Here is a 13,033-nt window from a genome sequence, read left to right on the forward strand (position 1 = left end):
CTCTCTCCACGTTGAGGGTCTCTGTATGTCCGTCCATGTAGCAGACACGTCTGTAACATGAGTGTATCTGGGTATGTTGGGCGGCTCTTTCCGCTCTCTCTCCACACTGAGTGAGGGCTGGCGGAGGAGAATTTCAAACATGGGGGACCTGGGCCATTGCTTGCTGTCCCTTGGTGCATAGGGGCAGGGAGACCGTCTATGCATCTCAAACCGTCAGGATGCAAGAGGAGTCCTTCTCAGACGAGTGTGAAGGGCAATACTCCCCACGGTGCCGCCTGTGCACCACAATTTAACACCACACAAACTGGACCCTGCAGGCGTAAATATTACATGGACTTTGTTTCCACCTCTGTTTGTGCCCCAATGTTTACCATAGGCCTAGGCAGTAAGGTGTCCTCACATGGTGTTTCTATTTTATAAAGACAAAGAGAAGTATCCGGTAATAAGGTAATTTAGTTACCATAATCAGAAACTTGAATAAAAAGTGCCCGTTAAATACCAACCAGGCATTCACTAGGCAGTTGATCACGTGAAATACAACACGCTGACTTGTATTGTGTAACCGTCCCTCATTTTGTATGTGTAACCTAGAAACTAACAGCCAAAGCCAGCACTCCTTACTCAGGTGTAAAACTACTGAAGTCAATGAGAGTTTTGGATGAGAAAAGGCAATAGGTTTAGGTCCCAAGGGCTACATTTTGATTCCATCAAAGTCATTTGGAATTTTGCCATTAGTTTCAATGGGATTGTGATTTGGATTTCAGTAATGAAAGACACAGTCAGATTTTCATATATTTTAATAAAAATATCATCCACATCAATGGCACAAAGTAGGTGTAGGTTAGCTAAATGTCTATCAGGAATGGTCTAGACGGTATTTGGTCCTGCCATGAGGGCAGGGGACTGGACTCGATGACCTCTCGAGGTCCCTTCCAGTCCTAGAATCTATGAATCTATGAAAGACAGCAAATGAGACATGCAGAAGGTATCTATGAAAAGCCGGAACCAACGTAAAGTGCCCATTTTCAGATTATACAGGAGGGTTATTTTACAAACAATGACAAATTACAGTCTCGGAGCTGCCGCAATCAGCCTGCTTTTGGGAAATTAAAAGTGCCCAAATCCTGTTCAGTATGCTCCCTGCTTTGTTGCTGCTCTTTCTCTCTTTTCCAAGTTGACTTGGGGAAAGAAATATCAGTGTGGTTATGTGCCAGGGCCAACTTGCTTACATGTCAGTCATCCCACGTGCATCATCTCTCACATCCACACAACAGTCCTACATTCCTAGATTCCTGCAAAAACTTATGAATGTGCTTACCTTTAAGCACAAGTGTTGTCCTAATGACTTCAGTCAGTGGGAAGACTTGTGCTTAAAGTTAAGCATATTTGTAAATGTTTATGAGATCAAGGCCGTAAATGCCAATGTTCTGATTCCCCTAATCGTGCAGAAATCTTCACTGTTGGAAATACACAACTATTGGAGCCTAGATCCTCCATGAAAATCAGAGAGCAAAATTTTACTCTCCGGGCCCTGATCTTGCAAACACTTAGGCACATGTCAATGTACTCTGTACTGCAGCATTTGAATTTTGCAGGGCCCAAAGAAAGGGGAGAGAAAGCAATGGGGAGAAGACAGACTTTTGTTTGAATACTACATCTCTGCACACCTGCAGGACAGGGCAACTCAGCTAGAAGGGATCCAAAATATGCAGAAGTAGGGTGTGGCAGTCACTAGACACACTATCGCATCTGAGATATCATCTCTGAAAGAAGATCACAGAGGAATGTGTGTACCCAGAAGTGTAAATGTATGTTAAAGCCTTGCATTTAGATATATGTAACAACAACAAAGCAGGGAGGTCTCTATGGGAAACACAGGAGATTTATTACTTAATAGCTTTAGAAAAAGTATTCCTAAGTATTCCAAATATTATTAACAATGTTTTTGAGTGTATTAAATGTTTGTGTGCCATGAAAATGTAGGTGCTCTCTCTTTCAAGCTGACTGGGAACTGTTATTAACAGCTACATTCAGGGTTTTACATACAATAGCTCTGAGGTTTGACTCTGCCTAATGCTTTCTGAGAAGACACAATTCTGGCCTGTGCTTGAGCAAAAAGTTAAGCTAAGTTAAGGTGCCGGGAAACAGGGAGTGTAACTGAGTTAAATGTAATACCCCCGGACCCTGCTTTAACAAAGACAGGGTGGATCAGGCAGGATTTGTAACAAGGAGGGGAAAAATAGAGAAAAGCAGAGGAAGAAAACATATCAGCTGTTAATTTCCCGCCACGCTAGAGATGGTAGCCCTGCATCATGATATAAAAGCCTCACATCCAAAACATAAAACTCTATAAGAGCTCTATTCTTGCAACCCTGCAATTCACAGCTTAAATCTTCAGTTTCCATAAGAATTGCAGACTAGTCCCTGTTGATATGATTTATAGTTAAGGATCCTTCTTCATCCAAACCATACAGCCAGAAAGCAGGGTAAACAGGATGTCGGATATTGATTTCAAATCTATGCAAGAGTGTTTCTTTATCAGTGAGAGAATAAAATGACAGGTGCTTGTTTGCAAGATCAAGGAAAACGCCAACCTTCAGGGGTCTGTCTTCACTTAATCGGGTTTCCTGGTTCCTGTGCCATGCTGACAACTGTTTATTCTTACCAGTCCATTCCACACACCAGGATAGTTCAGTTCTCCCCAGTTGATCATTTCTACCAATATTTCCATCAGCAACTCCAACAGCCCATCCGCCGCTGTCCTTGGTACTTACTTCCCAGTAATGGCGTCCTTCAGAGAAACTTTGGGAACACATCACTTGGCTGATGCAGAATCTCTTGGGAGTTGGTTCATATGGAGGTGGAAAACGGGATACAATCACTTTCTTATTCTCAGATGTGATCTCCAGGTTACGATGGATTCTTTGGAGATCAAAGGTCACGTTCACTGTCCCTAAAGTAGATAACAAAAAATTTCCTAACCTGAAGGCACCAGGGAGACTGGGCAATGAAACATTTTCAACAAAGGTGAGAAACAGCCGAAAGCTGAAGTGCCCTCTGCATACTCCTGGATGTGTACCCCATTAGGGTAACCCAAATGCCAGCTTTCTAGTAGTGATCAGACACTGACGCTTAACAAAATAAAATAATAACTTCATAAATTGCCTGATCTGGCAAATTGCTGAGAACCATTAATTTCCACTGAACTCCCGGGGCCAAATCCAGGGCCCAGTCCTTACTCAAGCAAACTCCACTGACTGGCTGCCAGTACTGAGTAAAAACTCACTAAGGACTCCAGATTTGGCTCACAGTAGAAGCTGAGGGTACCTACCACTTGGACTCTGTCCCCAATCATGGTCTTACAACACAATGATCCCATTAGCAATATAAACGGAATACTTACCACACCCATCAGAATCAGTTACCATATGGTTTTTAGACGGATAAGTTTGAATAGTGGTTAAGCTACAGCTTCAGTACTTTGTATTATGTTGTGAAAATTTCCTCCTTTAAAATAAATCATGTATTGAAAAGTAAACAGCCAGATCCTTAGCTGGTGTAAATGCACATTGCTCCTCTTATGTCAATGAAGCTACACCAAATCAGAGCAGCTGAGTATCTGGTCCTGTTAGTGAACATTCTAAAATCCTTCATTTTAATGTTGCTACCCAGTGGTTACATTGATTTACATACTTACACTGAGAAAACGGACTAGAAACAACTGGTTCTGGATTGTCAGATGCAGACACCACAGATGTGGAACAGACACTCCTCTCCTGAAGTAAACCTACAGGTTCTGATAAATGTGGAGGGGAAAAAAATCTTTCTGTTAGGGGTTTCTTTGAATAAAAGGCAAACAACAGATCTATGAACCAAAATACAGTCGCAATGGCTAATAGCTACAGTACATGTCAAATAGGAAAAAAATAATAGCTGGCATTTTTATAATGCTCTCTGACATAAATTTCTAGATGAATGTGTATGCAATTACTCATGCAAAGATATTTGTGCAGTTGGTATATATACTTTACATCCACAATTACCAAAACATTTTGCATGCAGCTGCAGTCACTGTACCTATATATGACCAATTAGATGTGTAACAGACCAGTTAGGCATGATATTGTACAAGTAATCACAAATTAACTATCTGTTCTATAGAGGTTCTTATACTGTGCTCATCACATGTGTAATTGCATGAGTATTTCTAAAACATTCAATACTTCCACTCATGGAACTGTCTCTATGATTTGCAGTAACACGGTAACACATATTTGCAAGACTGCCATTTGGCACTCTCTTTATGTGTCTGAGTCACTCTCAACATTAGTCTGCACAGTTCTGGTGAAAGTTTTTTTGGCACAAGTGTTTTGGAAACAACTTTGCCTTTATGTTAATACTTTGTACTTCTATTGCTGCCTGCTGCATAGGGTCCCAATCCTGCAAACACCTATATGCATGCTTAAAATTAAGCATGTGAATAAATGTTTGCAGAATTGGTACCCCAATCCCCACAGTATAAGGACTATACTTGAGAGGAGAAGAAGAAAAAATAGAAAGACTACTCATTGGAAACATTCACTAGGGAGTGTCTGCTCACAGGTAACCCCCTCTTGGTTACATTATTCTGGTGTTTTCTCATTAATGGGGAAATGAGACTCTTGTTCAGTTTCTTATTGAATTTGAAAAGTTTTTAGGGCAGGGACCTTGTCTTTATTTCTGTTTGTACAACAACTAGCACATTGTGCTTTATAAGTAATAATTTCTACTATAGGCCTGTGGTCCTTAGGTTGAAGTTCTCCTAATCATCTGCTGAGTGGACAGGCCCCCTTCTTAAGCATAAGAACTGTACCCGAGACACGAGCAAACATTGAGCCAAATCCCAAAGTCCTTGCTAAAGCACAACTCTCTGTGAGCAAGAACTTGGGACTTTGGCCCATTCTCAGTAAAGACTCTACTTCTGGTCAGCATTTCTTTTAGGAAAATTGTTTATATTGATATCTAAAGAGTAAACAGAGAATGAAACATAACCGATCTGTTTCTAAATTGCTTCTAGTCTGTTTCACTTTTTGGTTCCCATGGTCCATGGAATAGCACATTATTATTTTGGTCTTCAAAACTGCAAGGGAATTTGGAACACTCCCTCCCCCTCAAAAAAAACCCAGAGTTTTAAAAAATGCTACAAACACCTCTCTATTTCTATTATACTCAGCAATACTTTTTAAAAACAAATCTTACATTTTGAGCCTAAACTTCCTAGCAGTATCCCTCTAAGTAATATAAGTACAACCCTGCAAACAAGGTGTTGACTTCAAAGGGAGGTGACAGTGCGCAGTCTCCAGGAGTTGCTCAGCAGCACCTTGCAGGATCAAGTCCTGTAACAAGCCAAGAGGTTTCACAACAAAAGAAAACACAAATAAAGTAAATTTACCTTGTGGCAGCTGGGCAGGATATTTCTTCAATATTAACATTTCCAATTGTTTCTTGAGCTCTTCTACAGCACTTGTGACAACACTAATCTTCGTAGCATCAAGCATAATTTTATTAATTGTTATCGGAGAGCCTATGTACATTTCTCTTTTGGATGATGTATCCTAACAATGACAGAAAAGATGAATGCAAGGGTAGCTCGAGCTAAACAAATGGCAATAATTCCATTAAGAATTTCTGGTGACTTCATAAATCCAGGAGAGGAAAGCACCAGTAAGCTCTCCAGAAATCTTATACCTTACGGAGAGAGTTTTCTTTATAATATTGTGATCAGAGAAGAAGAACCTGAAACCCTGCTGAAAATATTGAAAGATATGTTCTTGATCAAAAATGAAAATAACATATTTTTCCCAACAGAACTCATACAGGGACTTGTCTCTGTAGTCATAGTTTGTTTAAATAAACAACCACCCAACCCCCACAGATATGATTTCTTTCTCTCTAGACTTTCTTCTCAGATTCTAGAGATCTGGGGGGAGAAATTAGAGTTTTTAAAAACTAATCAGTCTTAGATTAATAGAGTCCAAGGCCAGATGAGACCACTGTGATCATCTAGTAAGCCCTCCTGTATAACACATGCCATAGAACTTCCCTGAAAAAAACGAGTAGAGCATATCTTTTAGAAAAATATTCCAAACTTTAAAAAATGTAAAAATTGCCAGTGATAGAGAATTCACCGCAACCCTTGGTATTGTTTCAATGGTTAATCATCCTTATTTCCAGTCTGAATTTATCTAGCTTCAACTTCCAGCCATTAGATCTTGTTAGACCTTTCTCTGCTAGACTGAAGAGCCCATTAGCAAATATCTGTTCCCCACGTAGGTATTTATAAACTGTAATCAAGTCACCACTTAACCTTCTCTTTGTTAAGCTGAATAGATTGAGCTGCTTGAACCTTTCATTATAAGGCTTGTGTTCTAATACTTTAATCAACCTCGTGGCTCTTCTCTGAACCCTTTCCAATTTTTCAACATCCTTCTTGAATTGTGGACACCAGAACTGGACACAGTATTCCAGCAGCAGTCGCACCAGTGTCAAATACAGAGGTAATATAACTTCTCTACTCCTACTCAAGATTCCCCTGTTTATGCATCCAAGAATTACATTAGCCCGTTAAATAGCATAAGGCCAAGAAATGGTCCCTGCAGAACCCCACTAGAAACACACCCTTTCAGTGATGATTGCATTTTTGAGACCTACCAGTTAGACAGTTTTTAATCCATTTAATGTGTGCCATGTTAATTTTATATCATTCTAGTTTTGTAAAGAAAATGTTGTGCGGGCCCAGGTAAAATGCCTTACAGAAGTCTAAGTCTATTACATTAGTACTATTATTTGTATCAACCAAACTTGTAATCTCATAAAAAAAAAAAGATGTCAAGTTAGTTTGAAAGGATCTGTCTTCTATAAACCCATGCTGATTTACATTAATTAATTACCCTCCACTAATTCTTTATTAATTGAGTCCCATATCGCCCTCTCCATCTTGCCCCAGATCAACATCACACCAACAGGCCTATAATTCCCCGGGTCATCCTATTTACCCCTATAAAAGATTGACACATTAGCTTTCTTCCAGTTTTTTGGAACCCGCTCCCCCCAGTGTTCCAAGACTGTGAGCTCCTCAGCCTGTTCTTTTAGAACTCTTCAATGCAAGTTATCTAGACCTGCTGATTTAAAATGATCTAACTTAGCAGTTGTTGTTTAAGATCCTCCTGAGATACTAGTGGAATGGAAAGAGGGTTATCATATGACATGATTTCATCATCTTTCTTTTTCCCAAATACAGAACAGAAATATTTATTGAACACTTCTGCCTTTTCTGCATTATTATTAATAATTCTACAATTTCCATCTAGTAATGGACCAATACTGTCATTAGGATTCTTTTTGATCCTAATATACTTAAAAAACTCCTTCTTATTGTCCGTGACTCTGCTGGCCAAGAAATGAAAGACTTGTGCATTAAGCCACCATACAAACAAGCTTGCCTCCCTCTGCAAAAACACACACCTTTGGTTCTGAATCTGCACCCAGAAGCTGTGTCAACACTAATTTTTTTTTTCAAATTCCTCACCTGTAAGCTCTCCCAGGTGCCACTCCACCAGTAGCAGCAGCGGTGGGAGCCCTAGTGTAGACCAGCTGCCGGCGCTGTAATTCCTGTGTTGTCTAACCCTGCTCAGAGCAGGTCTAAATGGCACTGTGGTTATAATGGCAGCATCTGATCTACACTACCGCTCCCACTGTTGCTACCCTGGTTGTTCTATACCAGTGAGAGTGCAGCATTGGGAAATCGGGAGAAGAGTACTAGTGCAGATAGTGAAAGTTGCACCTGCTCAGTACACACTCATTGGCCCATAGATTTCTACTTACACTCAGCTGCTCCGTCGCGTTATTTTGCAGCCCGTTTTCCAGCTGGGTTTTGATTTCTGTGAGCGTGTTCACTTTCGCGGCGAGCTGGCTGATCATTTCTTCTATTTTCTGGTGAGCCACTTGTTGCTCTTGCTCAATGACCATCAGTGTGGCTCTCTCTTGTATTTCAAGGTACTGTTTCATGGCACAGAAGTCTTCAGTAATCAAGCCTTTGATCTGAGACACGTATTCCTGAAAGGCAGCAGATGGGGAGTGAGTTCTGTTAGCAACAAGGAGGTGAGGAACATCGGCATCTAAAGCCTGATCTAACCCGCTCTGGCAAGTGACCACTTCATTTCAGCACGATTATTTTTATTCAGAGGAAGACAGTGCTCTTAATAAATACATGTACTTGGCACCATCCTGCATTGGCTGCAATGGGGGTTTTGGGTTGCGCTAGGAATACAGGGTTGGGCTACTGCAAGGACAGCCGTCCTCAGCCATTGTCCGAACACAGAGACTGAGATTCTAGCTCAGTCCCTCACGCTCAGGGCTGCAAGAGGCACAGATGTATCACATGCAACTCCTCCAAGGGAGGCAAAAGAGGCAAATGGTGTCCATAGGTTTGGCGCGACCACTCTGACCAGCTCCAGAGCACAGTTATAACAGTTGATGCCCTATCGAGCACTCCTCAGAGAAAACCACCAGGGGTGCGGGAGTAAAAGGGGGACTCACAGGTGGATGATGCTGGGCAGACCCCTTGCTCCATGTGGTCCTAAATAAAGGTGGTCATGCATTTCTCAGTGATGGGGAAACGCATAAATTAAGAAGGGTTGATCATGTGTATACGTACATTCATTTCAGTGTTGGCCTGCTTGCTGCTGCTGATGGCATCTTGGACCATTTCAATTTGCTTGGAGACCTCACTTATTTCTAATGTCGCCTTTAAAGTGAAGCATGTGAATGTTTATTTATAGAACCCTGGTAGAAAATGTGATAGGATTAGAGGCCATGATGGGAAAAATACCTGTGCCTTGTTAACACTACCTTACTTAGCCCCAGGTCCAGCAAACTATTTAAGCGGCATGTGATTAACTTTAAGCATGACGCTAATCCCATTGAAGTTGATGGAACTACTCACATACTTTAAATTTGTGATGAGTTGAACTGCCTTGTTGGATCAGGGCCAGAGATTGTAGGGACTGTCTTTTCATTGTATTGTGTGTAGGGTGCCTAATGCAATGGGGCCCCGATCTCTGATGCGGGCTTCCTAGATGCTACCACAATGCAAATAATAAATATTCATAATAGCTAATAAAAACTGTATCTTTCACTGCTCTTATCCTCATGGAGCTGCACCTGTGTGAACGAGACACCGGATTTCCGTTGCTGTAAATACACCCCAAACATCCATCCATACCGAGCTTCTTTGACGAGCCAGCCAACAAGGTTCCAGTTGTGGGAATGGTTTTGTAATGTGGTCATTTGTCTACTGGGAAAGTAACTGAAACCAGTAAATTCCATGCCGGCCACCAACTAACCATCAGACATTAACAATACTAATCTAGGGCTCAGTCCAGCAAGGCACTGAACACTCTGTCCCCTATCCAGAAAAACATGTACTTAAATCTGAGCCTGTGAGCAGTCCCAGTGAAGTCAGATAAGATCTCCATGCTCATATGGCAGGACCTCTCTGCAGCCTTTGACACAAGGTACTACATGACACAGCAAGAGTAGACGGCCCAGCAGTATAGTCTTTCTAACCAACCCTCTCCAGCAGAACTCAGAGTACTGCTGGGTAGCTGCTCCTTTTCTCCTCAGGCCCCCACCTGTGGCGGGTCCCATGCCCCTGGTGGTACGCAGAGATCTTCCGGGGGGTCCATCACCTCATTTAAATATTTGCCTAGTTTTACAACAGGCTACATAAAAAGCACTAGCAAAATCAGTACAAACTACAATTTCATACAGACAATGACTTGTTTATACTGCTCTGTATACACTGAAATGTAAGGACAATATTTATACTCCAATTGATTTATTTTATAATGATATGGTAAAAAATGAGAAAGGAAGCCACTTGTCAGTAATAGTGCGCTGTGACACGGTTGTACTTTTATGTCTGATTTTGTAAGCAAGTCGTTTTAAAGTGAGGTGAAACTTGGGGTACACAAGACCAATCAGACTCCTGAAAGGGGGACAGTAGTCTGGAAAGGTGGAGAACCACAGCCATAGGGCCCCTGACGATCCCTGCTTCTCTCCAGGCTCTAGAGGAGAGGGCTGGGAGAGCCAGGGAGAGACGGTGGAATTAGTTAGCCCAGCCTAACTGAGCCTCTCTTGTCAGAGCTGCAGAATTGTAATGTGGGTGCAATTCACACCATGAAGGCACTGCAGACACAAATTAGTTACTTAGTGTCTAGAGCCCCTAAATTTCACCTGCCGTTATTTGGTCCCACAAAGTAAATAATATTTTTTTAAATTAAGAAATGAAAGAGCAACTGCAGGGAGGATTACAACAAAAGTCGACCCAAAAATACAATATACCCAGTATTAATCATGCTGGACAAAGCTACTTGCACTACACCGAGTTTTTAATCAGTATACTGGTCCTGGAGGGATTAAGGTATTTTTCTTGTCTTTGCTATTTTAGTTGGACTGTTTGCTGTTTGGGGAGGGGCACTGTGGGTGTCTATACACAGCCTAGTGCAGGGGTCTCTGATCCTTGCTCAAGCCTCTAGGGGCAACTGTGACACAGATCAGTAATTATTTAGTTTTTAAAAGAAATAAAGTGCAAATAAATAAATTACATTAAAATAACTTTAAGGCTGAAAACTGAAAGACAAAAAGGGCAGGAAATGCAGATGTTGCGGCAACATTAACTCCTTCCGCCCATTGAATACGTGGAGTGGTTTTGATTATCTACAGGAGGGGTTCCCAACCTTTGTCTTTGAGGCCCCCGAACATGCTATAAAAACTCCATAGCCCACCTGTCCCACAACTGTTTTTCTGCACATAAAACCCAGGGCCGGCATTAGGGGGTAGCGAGCAGGGCAATTGCCCTGGGGCCCCACACCACAGGGGGTCCCCCAGAACTAAGCTACTCAGGCTTCAGCTCTGCGTGGTGGGGTTTAAGGCAGCGGGGCTTTGGCTTTCTGCCCTGGTGTGCCCATCACTGGGATATCTAGATGCCAGGCAGTCAAGTATTATTATTAAGGCGGTTATACCTTTGCACCTCAATTACACCTGGGCAGCCCCGTTGTCTTTCCATTGACTTCAATGGGCTTTGGATCAGGCCCTCCGGCCATTAGTCATTACCAGAAATAAATGCTGCTTTAGGAAAAGTAATCTGCCTTCCTGTTTCCCTTACATCTGCCCACTAACGTTATTGTCATGGTGATGCCGGAAACCGAACACAAAGCAGTCAGAAAATGCAAAATGAATGTTGTGAGAGCAATGTTAACCTGTTGGCAAAGACACAGTCCAACTCTCTTCTCACAACCCCAGGGGAATATATCCTGAATTATGGCCCAGTCCTGCAAGGTACTTACTGAGCACCCTCATCTCCCAACTGACGTCAGGCCCTATAGCTCTTACAAGTGCTAGGTATTATTCATTAATTATTATTATTTATTTAAATATGCAGCACACAATAAATACCCTGTTCTCCCATGCTCTCCTGTCTGGGGGAAGCCCAGCTGGAGAATTCCGAGCCCAGGATTCACTGGCTTCTTGATCATCTTCACAAAAGAGTTTCAATACTTACTTCCCGGTATTTCTCTGCCTTGCTCTCCTCTCCCTGTTTGTCGGCAGCTCTGTTCAGGCACTGGACCATTTCCACCATGTTGGCCAGCTGCCTGTTTGAGATTAAGTTTTCCTGCTGAAAGCTCTTCCTACAATGAGGACAACGGACCTCGGTTCCGGGATCTTTGCAGTGCTGGGTGATACAGGCTCGGCAGAAGCTGTGGGCACATTTTGTGATTATTATTGGGTCTTTAAAATACTCCAGGCAAAGAGAACAAGTCGCTTCGTCCTGGAGATTTTTGACAGGATTAGCAGCAGCTGCCATGGCCCCCAGGAGAGAGAAAAGACGTGAACTTTCAGTTTCTTTTATGCTTATGAAAAATTGTCCACCAGTGAGCTCAGAGGAGGAGGAGCCCTTTATTCTCTTTCCACTCATCTGTTACATAGGAGTCCAACCCCAGGTCGAAATTCTGCCTTGCCAAACATTTGCCCTTGTATAATCTGTTAGTCTTCAAGGTGCCACCAGACTCCTTGTTGTTTTTGTAGATACAGACTAACACGGCTATCCCCTGATACTTGTATAATCTAAATCATTAGATCTATAATAATATTTATAAGGATTTGTCCGTAGAGATGGGCTCCAATCACAAAGGCAGATCAGGATCTCAAACCTCTCCAAGTTTGGGGCAGTACAGATCTGGGATCTGGTTTTGGCTGAAAATACGCTTTTCCATGAGATGCCTCCCTCCTTCCGAGTTCGTTTTGGATGTTTGGCTCAATGTCATGCATTGAACACACAAAGCCTGGCTGCCCAGGACTCAGTGTTAGCAACCAGAGATCTGGCTGAAATTAATCATTACACGCTTAAGAGTCTCATTATACAAGAAGCCTCTTCAAGGGCAAGTGAACCAAAATAGAACTGTTCAGAAAAATGTCTCCTTAAAGGTATCGTATACATTTTCAGCCTGATCAGCCGTTCTCCCATTCCTTGTCCTCTGCCGCTCTCTTGTGGCCATTTCATTTCACACACAATCAGCCTGATTCTGAAAGCATCTGAACATCTGCAACTTCTGTGGAAGGCAGCAGCAAACCCTTAACCAGCACTACAGGGAATCCTCCATTCTTCTTGTTAAAGACAGGTTGAAAAGAGCAGTTCAGTATTTACAATGTACTGAAAAAGACAAGCAGGATAAAGTAAATAAAAAGCAATAGACAAAAATAAAACAAACGGATGGATGGGAATCAAGAGATAAAGCTCTAGACATACAAATAAATGGGGCCAGGTTCTGATCCCCTTGCTCACACTGATGGGGCCTACTCCACAAGTGATCCCAGCGGACCACAGAGGCTGCGCTGGGCCAGGGATGGAGTCATGACCTTAGCAATTGGCACTATTCTGGGCTGCTGAACAGTCCTGAAGTAGCTCTAGGAGGTTGACCAATGGGATGACTTG

At 42.2% G+C, this 13,033-nt stretch overlaps 1 protein-coding gene across 1 annotated transcript; it reads right to left on the reverse strand.

Annotated features, from left to right (window-relative positions):
- Positions 1-779: 779 nt before the first annotated feature.
- On the reverse strand, positions 780-12,048 carry RNF135 (ring finger protein 135). The gene is made up of 6 exons (XM_054047489.1): positions 11,603-12,048; positions 8,696-8,785; positions 7,864-8,094; positions 5,432-5,594; positions 3,698-3,796; positions 780-2,953 (listed from the first exon to the last, which is right to left on the reverse strand). Exons 1-6 carry the CDS (start codon positions 12,014-12,016, stop codon positions 2,418-2,420), a joined length of 1,533 nt encoding a protein of 510 aa, XP_053903464.1. The 5' UTR covers positions 12,017-12,048; the 3' UTR covers positions 780-2,417.
- Between the last annotated feature and the right edge of the window lie 985 nt (positions 12,049-13,033).

This window comes from Malaclemys terrapin, chromosome 13 (genome assembly GCF_027887155.1).
Source record: "Malaclemys terrapin pileata isolate rMalTer1 chromosome 13, rMalTer1.hap1, whole genome shotgun sequence".
Lineage (NCBI taxonomy): Eukaryota > Metazoa > Chordata > Testudines > Emydidae > Malaclemys > Malaclemys terrapin.